Source organism: Prorops nasuta, unplaced genomic scaffold, assembly GCF_024137725.1.
Source record: "Prorops nasuta isolate Cenicafe-Biocafe unplaced genomic scaffold, Cenicafe_Pnas_1.2 PNAS00003, whole genome shotgun sequence".
NCBI classification, from domain to species: Eukaryota; Metazoa; Arthropoda; class Insecta; order Hymenoptera; family Bethylidae; genus Prorops; species Prorops nasuta.
The window spans coordinates 2,706,328-2,726,677 of record NW_027116800.1 but is presented as its reverse complement, the minus strand read 5'-3'; the positions used below and the strand labels follow the sequence as shown (position 1 = coordinate 2,726,677).

Sequence of the window (20,350 nt, the reverse complement as noted above, 5' to 3'; positions counted from 1 at the left end):
CTATCCTGGTTCTCTTGCTTTTCGAAAAGCTACATATCACTCGACTGTAAGCTGTAATTTATCGCTCTGCCGTTTTCTAATCATACTTCTTCGGTAATGGTCTCCATAAGGCGCCTCTAGGAGAATTTAAAATAGCTTTCGTCTACGTATTACGACCCTAAATTAATTACGATCATCTCTAGTGGATAATCAGCGCGCCAAGAGGAAGACACACACAAAATCCATTTGATTCAAATGCAAAAAAAAGCTCGCATTGCAATCCTGGCTGGCATGATATACTCTACGTGATATAATTTTTTGTTCTTATCTATAACGCAGCTTATACACACAGCAATACACGTATGTACGATCGTTAGATATAAAAGTACATAAATTGGTGGAATTACAGTGAAGATAAACAACGTGTATTTTAGCGATGGTTTCGCTATGCTTCCCTACCACGTTAGAGTCGAAAGTAACAGCACTTTGCAGTGTAGGCCGCCGGATAGGAAAGATATCAAGGTGTAATAAATCTAGCAAATGATCTACCGCGCGATGTGTATGGTTGGGAGTGGCTTACCTACTGTTAAAGCATATATTGGGTGCACGTAAAAGGTGAACCGCGCCGGAGGGGTTGGCGCACGAGAAGTCATCGAAGCTTCGACGTAGTAAGTGGGCTGCAGTTTAGATATACACGATGTAACGCCTGCCACCGTTAGGGATACCGGTCGGCGACGATAGCGGCGCTATAGGTATGCATAAAACATGAGAATACCGGTGTGGACTGTGCTTCCAATCGGAATTATTTACCGTGGTTACCTGGCTCGCTGAAATTACGCCGAGCGACGGCCGCCAACGTCCTACCAAGCGGTAGAATCCTGGAGAGCGTGCCGCCCGCATAGCCGCACATTCTCCACATGAAACGAGCCAACAACGCTTATAGCCACACTACGCGCGCCTATATATATATATATATATATATGTATGTATGTATATACAATAAACCGAAAGCTCTGGCACATCCACACAAACGCGAACGCGCCGAAGAGTGGAAACACGCGGAAATCCTTCCGCCGCCGCCCATCGGTCCGTCATCACCACAGCTAGTTTCCCCCCTCCAACCCACCCAACTCCCTTAACCGCACAACGCCACATGCATTCTACAGTATTTTCTATTCGACCAAATCCTCCCCTAATCTGTCTCAACAGATTTTTAATACTCCAAATCGATCCCTGCCCAATCATCATTCTCCCTCCATCATATCCCAAACTCTTCGTATTCCCATTTCATTCATTTCGGATGAATTCCATTCCAGCGCGTATGACAAACAGATTTTTTCATATTTTGCTCCCTTTCATCGACGCTACACTCTATTTTTCTTTTGGGATGCTTCGCTCCATTATTTGACCAGCGGAACGCAATTAACCTATAACATCAATAACTGGAACTATTTGCTATTTTGTCCTTGAGACTCGGGACTAAAATTATGAAAGCCCGTATAATATACGCGTTGTGCGACTGCTTGCGGCCTAGTTTCCACACCAGTTTGTGTTCTTGTTTCCTCCTGCATATACAATTCCTGGCTGCGTGGCTTACTCGTATAATCCCGCAGTTTGTCTAACACCATCTAATTCTATAATTAGACGCTAAAACTACGACATTCTGACACGCGCTTTATCTGTGCAATAAAATACGATGGCCTTTTGCATTCCACAGATTCCTATCATCCGAAACCACACGTTATGGTACGTAAAACGCAGCAAGCATAAAGGTAAAAACATAAGATTTGCATGTCAAAGAATAAACTCGGTCATAGAGAGAATAATCGTACTCTGTATAACTCGAATGATCTGAAGCTTCATAATATTTTCCTATAAAGCAGCCATAAATTTTCATTCCCATAAAATCGCTCTCCACCTTTAATACGAGGCCGACGCATGCACATTGGGGTAAATAGACATTAATCAGAATAATCTATCGACTCTTTTTGCCATTCATTCAAATGTCACCAAGTCCAATGGAGCAAGTAGTACAAATACGCCATAAATCCGACGACTGTAAATTCAAATCGGATTCTTTTGGTTTTTCCTGCCAAGCTTCGCATAGGGTTTTAATCGTAACAGTATCTTCTTCCTTCGTTTACAAACGAAATACATATCTCTCTCTCTCTCTCTCTATATATATATATATAGTGCAGGAACATGCACTCACAACAATAACAATCGAAATCATTTTTATTGCATATGGACGGCAAGTCCTGAGGCGATATCTTGAAAGATTTCACTTTGAAATATCGACAAGTACGTTTTTGCATCCCTGCGGCTCTCGCATATGAGTTTTGTCGAGCGGGTACAGATGGTATACGTCATAGGAAAAAAAAACTGCATAGTCAGGTATCTGAAGTGTTTGCGGAGAGCACACGAGTGAACTAGCAGCACGACCAAGAAACACAAGGAAAATCCGCGAAGAGGAACGGGTCGATCGCGACTCACGCGATAAAGATAGCCGCTTTTTAGCACAAAGAGGCCAGTGATAATAGCATCGAGTGTCGAGGGAGAATTATTTTCGATATTCGCGTCAAGCCTGTGGAGCTGAAGTTCTATTACATTAGCCGAGAGTAACCCTGCAAAGCGATGACCTCGATTATCGAACCGTGACGCGGCCCGAATTCCAGCCTCGCTGCTTAAGCTCATCGTTGCGCTTAGCAAATTCAGAATACGTGCTAAAATGAGCGGAAAGACACATGGATCGATTGAGGAATCGAGCGAGTAAATTCGTCAAGAGTATAATGGCGAAGTTGAAATTTGTCGAAGGGGATCGAGTCTGCAGGAGATGAAACCTATAGCTGGGAGAAAAATGGTCACGTAATTGACAAAGTGTAGGGTATTGACAATGAAATCTGTGGAAAACTTGAAGAAACGAAATATAAGCGAGAAAAAGAGGATCGTTACTCGTTTAGACTGTTGTATTTGAAGTAGTACAACTCGATACATAAATGCATAGGGAGGTGGCATACGAAAGTTTTGGAAGCGCGCGATGCGCGAAACGTTTGCCTACACGTCGATATGCGAATCGTACTCGCAGCTGGTGCCAGTGAAAGCAACGGGAAGACAACAGCCGATCTCGGAGGATACCAATGTCAATACGAACTATAACGATTTTCATATTCGAGAAGAAGTCAGAGCAACGAACGAGAGCTACCCACGCCTCTATTAGGTATCCTGAACACGCTTTCGACAGTTCCACCGGAATCCCTGATCAGTTTTTCTTCCCTGCGGCGCGTAGAAATTTCTACGTTGGAAACGGGTTTGTGCTGCTGCACGTCGAAAAGAAAAGAGTTGAATCGTGAGGAGACAAAAATATAGAGTAAGAGACTGATGAGAGTAGAAGACAGAAACGTGAAGAGAAAACTCGAGGAAAGGCGAACGAGAGCGGACATGCCAAGAGAAAAATAGGTAAGGAAAAGAGGCAAGATTGCAAAAAGAAGAAAATTCAAGGAAAAGAAGGGAGGGGGGCAGAGGGGACGGGGTCCTCTCTTGCGCGCAAAGAAAATTTCTCGTTTCGTGGCATATAGCTTCTTTCTGACGTGTGACTTCGTCTTAACGTTTACTTTTTGCCTTACTTGTTTTCGTCGCTTACGCTTCAAGCTCGTCAAAGAAAGAGAAATCTCCGAGTTCGGTAGGATTAATAAAATTTGGTGCAACCACTTTTCACCGACTCTCAATGTCTTTTTACTTCGAGGAATCGCCAATCCTATTTATTTCATCCTTTCTTTTTATTCTTTGCACAAATCTTCGCACCTACGAACTATCGCGAATTGAGAAATGGCTCAGCGACAGGAAAGGAGATAATAATCAAATGATTAATGAGTTCTATCGAGATATCCAACTGGTTCAATTTACTTGGTCGGTAAAGCCCTGTCTTTTCGGGGATGGCTATTGGTATCTTTTGTAAACGGGATCGTTTAGCCGACGGTGTGCCTTGCAGTTTGTGGAACTCTGTTGAGTATCAATCTTAAAGCACTTCGTGGAAAGGGTAAATCAATAACCCACTACCATGTGGCTGCGATAAAAAGATTTCGCTTTCCTTCCACACATGTCTTTTACTTCAGGATCTTTCAAATGTCAGATTAAAATATTAATAATTAACGTACGTGTCATCATCGTACCATAAAGTCTAAAAAATTTATACTACACGTCATAAACCTGTTCGCATCGTACTCAATTAAATCATGCATGTCACAAAAGTTTCAGCAATGCTGCATCACCTATTATGTGATAGTCTCAAACAGTATAGACAGAAATAACAGACAAACTGCGAAAGTAGTATTAACATTTTCCACCTGGCTTGTTTATCTTCCAAGTTTAGTTTCACGGTCAGGGACTCGGGAAGCGACCTATATCTCTTCAAGACATTATTTTATCATTTCTTAAGAAACTTTGGACAATGCGTTCGATTGCAATGTTTCATCTGCGGATTCGACAGCACAATCGAGCTACGTATAACCACATCTACAGCATCTTGTGGTAAACCAAAACTCGGCCGGATGAGTTCGAGGTTGAACTTTGCAACTCACGAAACTCAACAACGCGACGTGACTTTATCTCGCTCACCAGTTTAGCATAGAAATCATTCTGCTGCCATTACACCTCGATCGTTAGGCATTCCAAGCTTATTCACTCTCAATACCATGTAACATTCAAATATTCCCGCCACTTCCGCTCCCTGATGGTGCTACTCTCGTCAGATGCATTAAATGACCAATACGTGCAAGGGGCAATGAATATTTGCATTACAAAATTCATTCTAACTGGAATAGAATCCGAATTTGCCCGAACCAATTAACTGCATTCGAGCTCCGGCAAATTATCAACAACAAAGCAGAGGTATTATATTCGTTAATTGAAATTTCGCTCTATCCCTGAACAATGTGTTTTATCAACGTGTCAAAACTATCAATGAATATGCTTAAAATCGATGAAAAAAATATCTCGAAACAATCCACCATAGGCCGTGTATCGTTGCACTATGCCTTCTCCTATTATGCATTGCTGCCTGTGACATATCAGGGTCAGTATAAAAAGGGGAAATGCATTCTCGCGTAAAAACCGTGGCGACGAATGAGCCAACGCTACTGATTGTTGAGTTATCGCAGCGGTTCCTGTCAATTGTTATTGCTAAAATTAAAAATAAAATCACGCTCCTATCGTTAGTAAATATATACACAGGTACTTGTCGCGTTGAATTATATCGCATGGCATGATCTCTTGATTGCAGATTCTCCCCTAAGCACGGAACGAATCACCACAAAGTCAACGACGATTGTAAAACGTTTGACAACAACGGTGAAACGTTCGATGCCAACCGATGCGCCAATGCTCAATTACATTTTTGACACCCACAGCAGTTACAACAAACACCAACACCACCATGATCACAGGTATGGTCCGCATTTCGAGGGGGAGAGCAAAAACATCACCGTACAAGCTGGCGCCACAGTCACTCTCGACTGTAGGATATCTTTATTACAGGACAAAACCGTGAGTATATTTCTTCTTTAAACTGTAAATCCACCCAAGTCCGACTTCGCGTTTCCTTTCCTGGCTTTTCAACCTTTCTCCATGAGACAGGACGTTACCCTAGGTCAACCATTCGCCATTTACAATCCATCTGAAAGATTAACGATAGGTTATCACGGATAATATAGGTTAAATGTTAACATTAGTTACACTTACTTTTATTGTTGCAAAATAAAATATCATGATCCGTTATAATTACGTGGGAAACTTTAAACCAAAAATATTTTCTTCATTAAGCACAGCTTAACCAGTTCCCCTCTCTAAAAACGAGGTTGGGTTTCAAGGATTTTCTAGTATAGTAACTTAAAAGTAAAATATTTTACATTTTTAAGCTCACATTTAGTACTACTTTATAAAGCCGCGCAATTTTTTTGTATAAAATAATATTCAATAGCGGAGAAGCGATCCATTGTTTTTAGATTCTTTGAAACAATTTCAATCTTGGAAAAAGGCTGCCACTGTAGATATCTTTAAACTACGTTAAATAAATAAAACCAAAAACGGTTTTAAAGTAGTTGATATTCTCTTATTACTATATGAATAAGAATTTTTCAAAATCAACCAATGATATATAGAATTAAAAACAAAACTTGATTTTTGCGAAAGAAAAACATTGGTTATTGCATGTCAAGTTTGGCATTGTTAAAGGGATTGAAAAGACCTTTAGTTCATGCTCTGGAGAATATCATTTGATTTAACGTTACCGCTCTTTCAATTTTTGTCTATTTCAAACATTTTGATGTATCTGCAATTGCAGTTGTCGTAAGATTTTTCTGAAGGAAAATTGCTTAAATATTTTCATATAACAAATAATTTAACACCAATAAAATGTACCTAACAATATCAAATAGTATTAAATATTACTTTAAAATGTCAAAACATTCAGTTTAATAGCATTTTATTAATATCCAAAAATCCGAATCAATTTTAGAAATAGAAACTAGTTAAACTCTCTCCTTAAGTAAGGTACAGTCAAATTGCATCAACCAATGATGCCCTACTTAATACTTCCCATCAAAAAGCGGGTGTGTTGAAGATTGGATAAAATAGATTTCGACGTTATTAGCATATATCTCTCGCTATTGGTTAAGGCAAACCAAATTGTATATGTGTATGTGTGTGAGTGAAAGAGAGAGAGAGGTGGGAGGAGGGGGAGGAGCAGGAGAAAAGGGAGTTCTTGTATTAGGGTAATATATAGACGCGCGCTGGCCATCAATACACCGTCCACGTGCAAATTTCGATGCTTCGGGTGCTAATCAAACACTGGCGACTGCGAATCAGGCACGTCTGAATAATTAAATGATTCACGTTGCTCGCTATGCCGATGATACGTCAGACTGCCTTTCAATCGATCCTGACGCGTATATCGCCTGCCAAACGTAATTAAATTTAAATGCGCGAAACTTTGACGAACATGTCGCGGGCTCAATTTTTTTGACATATTAACATAACAACGAATATATCCTTTGTTAGGTTTATAGCATACATGCATATATTGCATAAAAATTTACATGACACGAATGTAATATCAGAGAAAAGTGCAGAGAATTCACAAAAATCTTTTCTACGCACGTTTAAAAAAAATCCGTTGGATAACACGAGCCGAAAGTGATAAAATTTATTTAAATTACTTAACAGTTCGTCTGTACCAGCCGGTATAGCCTCGAGGACTCTAGCTCGTCTAATATCTGAATGCATTTTAAATATTCTTGTATGCATCATTTTCCCCTCACTGGATTACAGCTATTAGTGTCGTTGCTGAAGCTATTATCGTTAACTGCAACCTCGTGCTATCATTATCCGTGTACGATTATCTTTAAGCTCCTCTATACCGATAATATTAATATTTATTTACAACAGGTATACAGCACATAATGAAGCTGTCGCAACAAGAATTTCAAGCTTGCAAAAAATTCTCTCACCGAGAATGTACCCTTTCAGTGATGTAGGTCAATAAAAGCAGGCCTTTATCACAAGCTTATCATGCTGAACGATAGCCGCGTGCAATTAACTACTACAACGCCCTTTGCACAGTGGCACATAATACAAGCTTCCCTCGATCCAATCTTATGCTAAGTCATCGTAAAAAAATATACAGATTACCCTAAACAATTTCTCACATGGGTTTCTTGGTGAAAAAGATTCGATAAGGATGACAGATTTAAGACCGTGTTTACGTGTGAATTTTCTTGTAGACTGGTAAATTGGAAAGCCTTCGTTATGGCGTTGTCAACATAGACATAGGTACCACGCTTGAACGAACGTTGCACATTGCTCGAATAGGTCGTAGATATCCATGTAGAAGATGTACTGTATCGCGTGCGTTTAATGGCCTTACTCGGAAACACATTATCCAATTCCAGTTACGCGGATAAACTGCAGCCGCGACCCCGTTGCACTCTCGTAGTATACCGATTGGACTGCCCAATTCCCTGTCAATTTGAACTTTGCTACCAATCAGATTATGCGTTTTTGCTCTCTCTTCTTTCGACCTATATATATATATATATATATATATTATATAGGTGCACACACACACACACACACGCGCGCGCGTACAAACTGGGTATATGTACACGGAACGCAGACACGCGATGCAGCCACGCGCAATATGAAAGCCCTCGCTCTCTCGACAAATGATGTACGCGACTTCCCCCTTCCCCCTTTCAGGCCACTATAGCGTGCAACCGACTATCCTGCAGCATATCGGAGAATAATACTGTCCGGAGAGCTGCTTTCTGCAGCGCTCTCTCCTTCCCTCTCGGGAGATATATTTACAAAACACCATCAACGCCGAGCACCCATCTGTCAAGTGAATGTCTCTACTCTAATATCTCCTTTAAAAATTTATCCCTTAATTTACCAGCCCGTCCTTGCTGCGTTTACACCCTTAATCTTCGGACAAAAATAATGCTGCGCATTATCCTTCCACACTGCAGCCGTGTAAATTACGTAGGATATCCGATTACGCGCTACTTTTGCAAGATATATTAAATTTTGTTCTACCTCTTTTTCTTCTCTATTTCTTTTTTATTATAATACAGCTTAAGTTTACGAAGCAATATTTGTTATGTGCAGGTGTCCTGGGTGAGAAGACAGGAGAACGGTGAGAAGATAAACCTCTTAACGTACGGGCAAATCACCTATACCGGAGATCCTAGGTATAATGCAGAGTTTCAGTATCCGGATAACTGGCGTCTACAAATCAAATACGTTAACAGTAGCGATGAGGGCCAGTACGAGTGCCAGATCAGCACCCACCCGCCCAAGTTTATTCACGTAAATTTGCACATCAATGGTGAATATCAACAAGTACAGCAAATCTATTCCAGCAGTTTGCATTTCTAATAAAGATTAGTTCTCGCTGTATCTGAAATTAAACTAAGATACTATACGTTTCTGAAGCAACGCAATTCTGTATTCTTTGGAATTGAGTTTTTCGATTATCTTGATTTATCGTTTTATTTATATTGATTTGACACATTTCATCTGGCAGGCCTTAGTTTGCTTACCGTCTGTGTAACAGCTCAGGCACTTCCATGAAGAAAATATAGACTTATATACACAAAGGAATCGATTGTTCTTTTTTACACGATAGAACTTTGAGTGCTTCACAAGTGTCTCTTGAAAAAATAGTGGAGAATAAAACTTTAACCTGGGGTTTCGATGTAAACTCATGGGGGTAATATAAAAAAGAGCGTTTGCTCAGTTCATAGCACTACTGTAAGAGCTCTCAGCGACATCCACGGTCATCAGATTAGTTAAGAAGAGGGCTGACGTAACGATGGAAAGACGTCAGGAAGAAAAGAGGGTTTAAGAATAAACCGAATGGACGGATACGCAGGAACGAGAAAAGAGCAGACACGTTTAGTGATCGCAGAAGGAAACTGAGTTCAAGTATTCCGCGAACGATCGAGCAAATTAGCTTCGTCCATAAAGTCCTTGTGGTAGGAACCAAAGGCTTGAGAGATAATTGCAGCCGAAGGACCATAATTGGGACTGACGCATTAAAGGAAGAATTTCAAGAATGCCAAGTGCTAGAATTGATGCTGCACGACTAAGCAGGAAGAACCTGATTTCAATGAATAATGAAAACTGATAGAACTAAGTCTTGTAAAAACTCCTCCTTATGTGAAATCCGAAAAACTTGTCAGCCATTATATTTACACTCTCTCCCCCTTCTCCCTTCTCCCTTCACCCTTCTCCCTTCTCCCTTCTCCCTTCTCCCTTCTCCCTTCTCCGTCTAAAAGCAGTAGAATTGACGAAAGCTGGAAAATTAATTATTTTCACTAACAGTGTCTATCTGAAACAGAATTTAATTCACAACGATTGTTAAAACAGTCAAAGAGCTTATATATATATATATATATATATATATATATATATATATATATATATATATATATACGTAAAATATAAATAGTAAACAAAAGTAAATTAATTGTACCAGTAATGGAAATAACGTTCGGTATGAAATAAGAGTGAAAAATATACAGAATAAATTCGTGTTTTCTCAAAACTTAAAAGATATAAAGGTAAAAAATACAATTTTATTAAATTGGATCAAGAGGACAAGAAGGGTATAGTAAAGCATGGAGCTGGTGTTGACCAACGTTCGTCAATTCCCCGAGGCAATCTCGAGTTTGCTCCAGTTGCCTGTGAGCAATATAACAAGGTAACGCATACCTGACGTGCTACCATCGAACGGTTCCTGTTTTTCAAACTATTGTCATAAAATAGTCGTACTTCGAAGGTTATGTTCGATAACAGTCATTACTACCTTAACTTTTGTCAATATAAGTATGATCAAACGTTACAAGCTTTACGTTTATTGATTCCTATAAATCTCTAGTAACTAAAACAAACTTTTATACAGTACCTAATCTTTAATACAAGCATTTACATAAATTACATTGGTAGGAAGTGAAATAATCCGATGTATAAATATATTTTTCATATCTTAAAACTAATTTTTTAAAACCATTTTAATTCCCCTTATAAATGTCTACAATGAATTGTATTAATTGTGTAATTTCTGTGGTTCGTACGAATAATGCTACAAGGGTATTTAAAGGAAGGAGAACGTTTTATTATTAGCATTGGTTGTATAATGAATGAGTTTGATATTTGTTGAGTCTGCTAAACTGCGATGTGTTGCTTCTTTTGTAGGTTTAAATTTATTTCCGAAGCATAAAATGTGGTATAATATTTATATTTGATTTAACAAACTAATATAACATACAATAAATCATTCACATGTTTGTAAAGAAAAAAAAGCACTGAAAACTATGAGTTATGAATATTTTATTGCAAAATCCATGTGGTAAAACGACAAGATTTATTTGGTAAACATTCTGCTATCACGATTCACGCAATCGATAAAGCGACAGAGACCTTTTGAAAATATGATAATTACGTTTTAATTTATCGATTATGCAACAGTACATGTAACATAAATCATTGTCTCGATTTCCAACGTAATTAGATAGATTAAAAAAGGATTGCCATTCCTATATAGTGGGTGTTTTGACTAATCCTGCAGTAAAATGGACAATACAGGTGTGCCGTAGATAATCTTCGTGGAACCAATAACTAAACTACGGGTAATGCAAACCAAAAGTCCTAATAGACTATTTCGGACAATGTAATGCAGGACTGATAGTTGAATGGGAAGCGACGGATCAGCTGCTAATCCGAGCTCAGAAGGCATCGTACAATGAAATACAATCTCCAAAGTTTGGTATTCAGCCGTTAGTCTCCCAGCAAATCTTGCTGACAACCTTTGCAAGCTCTTAGACTCCCAACGTCCTAACGCTCTTGTGCTTTTCTAAGTTTATCCAAAAGGACAGCAGCGACGAATCACTTGTGAAAAATTTCAAAACGAATTGAACATCAAAGAGTAATTTTTGCAAAGCTTTTAAGCTTTCTCCGATTAAGCACAAACTGAAATCTATGGTACTTATGAAAGAAACTAATATTGAGAAAAAGCTTAAGTTCAGAAGTATATAAATCTATGGTAAAAGTAGTGGCTGGTCGCAATGCAAGTAGTGCAAGTCCAGTACAGGCAGACATGCACGCAAGTGGAGAGTGTGGTGAAAGATCAGCAAGGAGAAAAGGCCAAGTTAAGTATCACTCCAAGGCACTTGGATCTATACAGAAAACGTTTCTCTTACTCATCATTTCTTTCCGCGTCCTCGCGTCTTACAGGAATAAAGCTTAACTTTGAAAATCGCTGGAACCGATCCAAAAGATCAAACACGCCAAAAATTCAATCGGGCCAATGGTCGTTAGATCTACCATGATATTTACTGGTAGAGCTCCCTAAAATAATCTCTCGGTCCGAATTCCTATGAGGATTTCACGCAATATTGAAAATACCTTATTGATTAATTTCTGCAGGAGGAAAAACGTTAATGGATCATTTAACACATTAATCTGCGCAGAAATTCATTAGAGCAGGAGGCACGTGTATTCAAAGCTTAACTAATACTTTTGTGCTCAATACATACATTACCTCCATTTAATAACGTCAATGATTAATCATGCCTTTTATCTATTGCGAAAGCTTCTTCGCATTACGCCATTGGAAGTATTCCATCATGGAATAATATTTTTCATTAAGCTTAACGCATCGCTCCCAACGGAACAATGTAATGCAAACCAGTGGAATAGATTTTTCTCCTGCTTTATTTGCATATGTAGCTTTGTTCCATTATACAAAAGTATATGTATATTGTCGTAGGCAGAATAGAATGTTAGTTTCGAAATTAATAACTGTGGAATATTTGGTAGAATGCGATTGTGTAGTCGTGAAAATGGCATTACGTATTGGCTGTTAATTTTATTAACACGTGCGAGTGAATTAATGAAATCGATTGCTTTTCAGCGCCATCCGTCCAAATAGTGGACGCCGTGGGCGAGCCGTTGCGGGACAAGTACTACGAAGCGGACAGCACCATAGAACTCTCCTGCGTGGTACGACACATAGCGATGCAGATGCAGTACAGCACGGTCCAGTGGCTGCACGGAAATAGAATTCTCAATTACGACACGACGAGAGGCGGCATCAGGTAACGCCCAGCATCTTTAATCTTCTTATTCTCAATCGAGAGAACCATATCGATTCGTTGACTCGCCCAGTGCCAGAATTTATCATTCCAGATTTGCATAACGCTTACCCCTCGCTCTCCTCCTCTTCCCCCCCCCCCTCCATCCCCACCCAAACTTCGATGACTCTTTGAATAATACAAGGAAGAACTTTACGATCCATCACGAGAGCACCGCGCAAATCTCTGTATATCCGCGTTAAATAACGCAAAGTAGAACGACGTCTTAACGTTAAGCCATCTCTCTCTCAGTTTGGGAAGATCTTTCAGTGAAAGCATAAGTAGAACAAGAGGAAGAGATTGAAAGAGAAGCTGGCCAAAATCTTGCAGAGAGTGGAAGTTTCGAGTTGTGTGTTTTGTATATCTATATATATATAAATTATCCCTATATAACAGAGCGTGATAAAAGTGACTTGGGTCAATTGAACTTCTACTTCGATTCCATTATGGACAAACATGCTTACCGGATACCACACGCAGTCAAACGAACGACCAGGAGAATTTGGCTGGAAAGAGACATCGAACCCGCCGGGCAAACTCAAGGGGATAAGTCTCTGTTAACGAAGAGAGATCAGGTTACGGTCCTTAGGCGAAAGTTATAATCCAGTGTCAACAATTGGGGGATGCGCTGCTTCCATGGCAGAAATGCCGCGGTTCAGGTACGGTCGCGAAAGCTTCCAGGAAGTGAAAACATATAGGAGAGGGGGGGGGGGGGAGCAGTGTCTTGAGAAATAACGTCGGTGTGGTGGGTACTCCACTTCCTCGAACTCAGCTGGCAAACGAAGAGACGCGGTCGCCGGGGCTGCTGGAGAATAAAGTTAGCACATCGTAGACACCGTCGTCGTTTGGTAAATGGAATTAGTTCGCCATGTGCATCTCAACTGCATACATGCATATATATATATATATATATATATATGTGCGAGAACACTGAATCAGTGTAGGAGGGAGAAACGCTTTACTATCGTAACGTACCACGTGGCATACGTAAAAACCACGCAGGACACTGGCAGAATAAAATCGACATGACTATAATTTCACCTCCAATATTACTTTCCATCTCTCACTCATGAAAACTTAATTTTAAGTGCTTTAGCTGAAATATAAGGATTAATTCGGTACGGGCGAGTTAAATACGTATAATGCTATTGCTAAACTTTACTGTATACCTATAGCTAACTCAAATTTATGCAACCAGAATTCAGTGCATTAAAAAATTATTTCGTTCTAATAAACACGAAGTACACGAGCTAAATCTTTAAAATTATAACATGCGCGGTGCAAATTTAATGCATCCTGAAAATATGGCATTTTCTGTAATGAAAGATTTTACTTTTAAATTTTCCGTGTGTCTTATTTGTAACTGAAATTATAACAGTAATGGCTACGTTCCGTTATTAACTGCTATTATTGAAAATCTATAATTTATAAACACATCTTATAGAGCTCAGTATTGGCAGTAAATATCGGAACGCAACCAATATTGTGTATTAATCGTGGAAAAGTCTCCTGATTTGTAGGACTTATCAAAAGCTGAATTTAAAACTAGGGTAAATTTAAAAGAATTTTTGGTCGAACGATTAAAAGATTCGACGGCGCGAAGAACTGAAAGACAAATGCTCGAAGAGGTGTGTAAAGCAACTAAGAAGGAAAGTAGCAAAAAGCATCGTCGATAAACGGGCAATCGTCAAGCTTCCAACCACCCGGAGATAACGAACGGACAAATTGCACACGAACTTTTTCAATTAAAGTATCGACCTTTACCCGCGGCATCCTTCCTGCTTTCCCCCTTTTCAATCCTGCAACATTTTAGTTCCTGTCACAAATAAAATTAGATCGTGCTAAATAACAGCCATACAGCTACAAAATTGTACACCATACACTATATACACTAAACATGAGTCCAATAAAGTCGATTTTATAGTGACATAACATTTCAATCTGCTTTGAACTTGGACTTAAACAACCTTATGATGCAAGAAAGATGTGGCATTGAGGTATAGCTGCAATTTTTCCGTACGATATCAGTCGACTCGACGACAATATTTATGGAAATTTCATTTATACAGTTATACAATTTCATCAATTATTAGGCTACTTTCGTAAATATGCTATGTTTTGGCAGAGCAGCAAAGCGTATAATGAAATTCGGAAAAAATACACATTGATGATAAACGTGTAACACAGCGGCTGATCACAGGCGTGGAAAGCTTGTCGAAACGTATAAAATGTTGTGGGTATATGAGAGTTGAAATATTTCGTTAAAAATTTATGACATCGTGACTTTCCAATGCATTTTATGAAAACAGAATAAAACATTTATACGCAAAAATATCTACCGAAACAGGAAAATTACGAAAGCTTCGTGCATTGTATGCACTTTTCAGCATCGTCGTCTTCCAGTCTGCAACTCTCTGGAATTGCATGGTCGGGGATTCGTCTCGAGAGACGATGAAGGCGCCACTGCAAAATTAAAATTCGCAATTAGCGCACTTCCACTAAACTTCCGCCATTCTTAAGAACTTACGGGAAGGCAAAGTCTCATGTACAACGAGTTTCTTCTATTTATATTTCAATATTACGGTTGTCGCATAGTATATAATCAGACGCTGCTGTTTCCCCCTTTACATAGCATCATCACACGAATAAAAATTGCAACATTTATACTAAAAAAAAAGAACGTGCTTTTTATAATTACAATCACAGATCAGAATTTTGTTCAATGAAGAGACAAAAAGAGGAAAAAGAGAGGAAAAAATAGATTATTTCTGTAAGGATAAGAAAAGTCGTGATCAAACATGAGAGCTAGGTATAGGGGAAGCGGAGGGAGGGGTTGTGGGGCAAAAGATAGCGGTATACCAAAAGAAATAACTTATAAGGGATTAAGCGCTAGTGATTAATGACTGAGCAGGAAGCTCGGCTGGGAATAAGTACAAGTTTGCAAGATATAATTAAAGAGTTCTCTTTAACCCTCGGCCAACTTAAGCTAGCCACTGAACGTCGAATTTAGAAATCTCCTTTCTGAACAAATTCCACTAATTGATACTCATAAAATCCCTGCGTCACAAGATGCATTGTATACATGAAGAGTAGAAAGAACGTTCTTTCAAATCTGAAGTCTACGATGAGAATACATATTGCATATTATAGATGTACTGATAAAAGAGTGTATCGTTTGTACAAAACGTAATGGACGTCTAAAGTATTTAGTATAGAATGTGACAGCAAACGAGCATGTTAAAATTTAAATGCGGCCTCCAGCTACTAAATGTTTCAGTGTAAAAACCGAGCTGATGGAAGAAGGGGCCAATTCGACTCTGAGTATAGCGCGGGTTGGACCAGCGGACAGTGGGAACTACACCTGTGTACTGGTAACTATGCCGGACCAACCAAGCACAGTACACGTGCACGTGCTAAACGGTGAGTATCCATTCAACAAACTTTGCTTCCTCTGTAATCCTTTACAAATGTTATCAAGCAAAAATTGTACAAACAAAATAAGGCTACAAGCTTTGCTTACGGCTAAACGTTAAACTATAAAAAGTCTTGTAGTTAAGAAGAAAAACATTAATTAATCTTACTACACCGCGCAGGGGAAGAGATTTAACGCGAATAATCAGACCGTTAATAACGAATTAGTGATTTCAGCGTGACAAACTAGCGAGTTTTTTTTAGCGGTATAACCAGCGTCCTGGCATGTTTCCTCGCTATATAATTGATAATACATTTAAAAAACCTCACTAACTCTGTTTGCATTTATGAATTTTCGTTCTGCTGGCTATTCGGTATGCAAGGTTTAACGTCGAGAAATAAAAAAATGTAAATATCATAGTAAAAACGTAGCAAATAAACGGGACTGTAATAAAAGTAAATGGATGCGATATACTATGCGCTTTGCGAAAGGAAAGTACAGTGGTTATCTAGTGGGCACTATGGCGATCAGAGTTCTCAAATAAAAGTAAAAGTAAGATTTTCCTCGAGCATTTGCTGGTAGTGGTGATGGTGGTGGTAGTGGTGGTGGTGGCGATGAGTAAAAAGCTTGATTGCCCGATCAATACGTTCAAGCAATTATCTGGCGTGATATGTGCCACAAGAAGTAACGGATTCAACGAATAAAATTAGAGATTTTGCCAAGTCGCTTGTCATTGATAAACTTTGGTTCTTTGCCAAAGATTCAATTCTATTAATAAAGTAATAATATATGTAAAGCATACCGAGGCCAAAACACATGGCCCGTGATGATAAGGGCATATATAGTAGAATTAACTATGTTGAACGAGTCGAGAATCACGATTGCATCCTTGGCTCGTGACTTTCAGAAACAATTTGCTGCTCGTCGTACTCTGCACGCATACGTGTGCAGTCGCATATCAATGTTCCAAGTATTAACAATTAATCCTTTTAAAGAATTTCTACCACTATTGTACTCGCAGATTTCATTTCAAAATTTTGTTCTATAAAATTGTTTGTTACTACAACGAGTTAAACGAAATTATACCGTTAGACAATTACCAATTCGAAACATGCTGATGCTTCTATGAGATAGAAAAGCTAACCGTCTATCCATTCGCTCGATAAATGCTATTGTGGAAATAAGAGAAAGAGAGGAAAAATAAATTTTGACATTACAATTGGTCGTTATTGAGTCAGTCGAGAATAAGTTAAAAGTTAGAAAGAGGACAATTGGCACGAAGATTTTAGTAAAGAAGGAAGAATGAAAAGTTTGAATTGAGAAAGGTCGTGGTATTTGAGTGTACGACACTGTTTCAGGAGAAAGCTTAGCCGAGCTGCATCATGGAAAAGCGGATAGGATGGGGAGTTGTTGGACAACGGCGCTAATATTGTCAGCGTTGTCCATGCTGACGCGGCTGCAGGTGCTCAGATGAAGACTCGATGGAGCAGCAGCACGTTTGCAAAGCGCTGTTCGCCACATCAATCGAGACACGAACCGGCCAGCTGAGACGAATCGAGTGGTGTGAAAAGCACGAGACCATCAGAGGACTTCTAGCCCTAGCATCATCGCGAGATACAAGGGCAAATGACGGAGCTGAGCCAACGAGGGACGACGGGTTGTCGACTGCTGTACAAGTTGCATTGTTTTTTTCTTCTGGTTACGCTCGACCCTGATGGAAAATTACAACTGCGTCTCCGAAGCGTCTGAGTGGACCGAGCCTGAACAAATGGCATTGTGCTTTCGATTTGGATCGATCCATGGTTGGAGCTCACTGCGTTACAAACGTACGTTTCAATCAGCCAGCTCGGAAATTTTTCCGCTCTCGTACTTTCCCAGCGTAGTAACGCGGGATAATTTCTTGTGCTCTGCCTACACTCGCGACATCCTTCCTTTCCAGCCACCGAAAGTCGTCTGGAGCGAACAGTAACTGCGAGAATCAAAACTCTCTTCGTGCTAAAAACACTGGTTCTATGAAAGAAAGTGGCGCCATGCTGACCGGGAAGTGTTAATTTTAGCTTACGGACGCATCTTATAGTTATTATTCGAGAATTATAGGCGAATAAGTTCGGAAATCAGAAAGTGGAGGATCGACCACACGCAATATAAGTGATAGGTGTATAAAGTTCGAGAACGTCATATACATATACAAATTGTGCCATTTTGAAAGAAGGTACTTTATTTTATTAATTTCGTTGATTGATTCGGGCTGCCATCCAGTCGAGATCGATACGTACCATTGGAGCACACTCGTTTTGTGATTTACGATTAAATTTCATGTGATAAGAAGAACGTGATATCGCTTCGACTCGCTATGCTCGGCATTTCTTCATCGGAACTTTGGCGAGTACCTTAATAACGTTAAATGCGAATCGAAATGGCTAAACGATTTAGGAATAATACACGCAATATTTAATCGGAGAAATAAGGAAACCAACACTCAAAGTGTTCAAATATTCACGCAAACATACACACACACACATTGACACATGTATACATTCGACATTATAAGAAAACTTAAGAAACGTGATACGAATCAAGTGACATACTTTTTCTTATTGCGATAGCAACACAATGTACGTTTGTTCTTATAAAATATGCTTTTTGGTGAAACAGAGTTTATCACACGGCCAATTATTACGATACGGAAGAATTTCAAGTAATTCAAAGTACTCGTTAAAGCGTGATTACAAAGAAATAAAATATAAACGTTTTACAAGAATATCAGCTGTTCTTATTCTTACTCTGTGTTAGCTTTTTCATTTTCCCCTAGCTAGAAAGCTGGCGCAAGTCTCGAATACAGACTGCGAAGAACATTGCGATAAGATCTCAGGTAAGTTTTCTTTCTTATTTGTGGAAGTTATTATTTCTTAAGCAAATAATATCAGAGCTGAAGGAATTAACGAAACAATGCAATCCTATTTCACATTCATGGCACGAATGCATTGTCAAAGATATCAACGTCAAATTATACTTTTAACATTCGAACCGTCTTGTTTTTTGCAAATTTCAGTAATGCGAGAATAAGAAGCATGGTTATACAATGTCACCTGATTAGCTCATTTCTGTATTTACCAAACCTTATTTGCCTCCTCGTTATTATGCGCTGTAAAGTGCTCGGCTTAACGTTAACTGTAGCTGCCATTTTGGGCGGTCCCTTGCACCTATATATATATATATGTATATATATACGGATTGCCACCGGAGATTGAAGCTAGATGATATTCATATCTCAGCTTTCTTGGCCACAAGCCCTCGCTCAAACATCTCAAAATGTTTACTCCATAAATTACAATTCAAAAGCTCCGAGCTTTTGTTGTAATACAAAGCCCACCAACTATTTACATATACACACGAAATTTGTCGAATAGTTTAGTGGGCTGTTTCGGCTAGCTTTAGGTTGGTTATAGGTGGTGAGATTATTATTAAGAAAAATCCTGTGGTGGAGAATTTATGCAAAGTCCATTTAAACGAGGGAAAATTCATTAGCAAAGGAATGTGGATGGATGAGTCTATCAAAAGATCAATTCTATAATTTCAAATGAAAATATTAATTTCGAGATGAACAAATCACACATGTTTATAGAATTTTGTCAGGTCTGTGATTGGGTATTTTGAGGGAAAAGTGAGGATTTTTAGGTGAATCCACATACAGAATCGAGTCCCAGGGACTCATTTCCGAAAATAACTTGAAATGGTACAGCGAATGACTGGAAAAAGGGAAGGTGGACTGGGAACGTTCCCATGACTGTCCGAAGAGTTTCAGATCTTTTGGCCGTGTCGGACTTCTCGTTAAGTTGGAAAATACGTGGCTGCGGTGTTCAGGTTCGTTCGACTATCGTTATTGCGTCTGTGAAGAGAGGTTGTTTGAAATAGCGAGCGTGGGGTAGCGGAGATTGGAGACGGAGAAACGCATAACGGTCGCCATGGGGGATAGGGTGGTGGATTGGGTTGGTATATAGAGGAAAGTAGCTACACGTGCAGGAATTACGCGAGGCGTGTGTTCAAGTGAGCACGGTGACGCTCCGACAGATTGGACGAGTCTACATCGATCCTCTTTACTCCTTCCGAAACTCTATTTATTTCCCCACGAAATGCAAGCTACTTCCCCAGCAGCCTGCGAAACCCACACCGCCTACCCATTTCCACGTCCACTTTACTCGCCTGTTCTTTCCAAACTAGTCGACTGACTAGTCAGTTTTGAATGTCAGCGATTCGTCACGGCGCACTTTGC

At 39.4% G+C, this 20,350-nt stretch overlaps 1 protein-coding gene across 3 annotated transcripts in view; it reads left to right on the top strand.

Annotated features, from left to right (window-relative positions):
- The window catches only part of LOC136785705 (zwei Ig domain protein zig-8-like), a 106,031-nt gene extending 87,207 nt beyond the window's left edge, over positions 1–18,824 (top strand). For 2 of the 3 annotated variants that reach the window (XM_066746929.1, XM_066746928.1), the window contains 5 exons: positions 5,258–5,520; positions 8,638–8,857; positions 12,446–12,629; positions 15,943–16,085; positions 17,436–18,824. In XM_066746929.1, coding sequence (XP_066603026.1) covers positions 5,258–5,520; positions 8,638–8,857; positions 12,446–12,629; positions 15,943–16,085; positions 17,436–17,551 — 926 coding nt within the window. In that variant the 3' untranslated portion in view covers positions 17,552–18,824. The remainder of the gene's footprint in view (positions 1–5,257; positions 5,521–8,637; positions 8,858–12,445; positions 12,630–15,942; positions 16,086–17,435) is intronic. The other variant, XM_066746930.1, reaches the window with a different exon arrangement.
- The last annotated feature ends 1,526 nt before the right edge of the window (positions 18,825–20,350 follow it).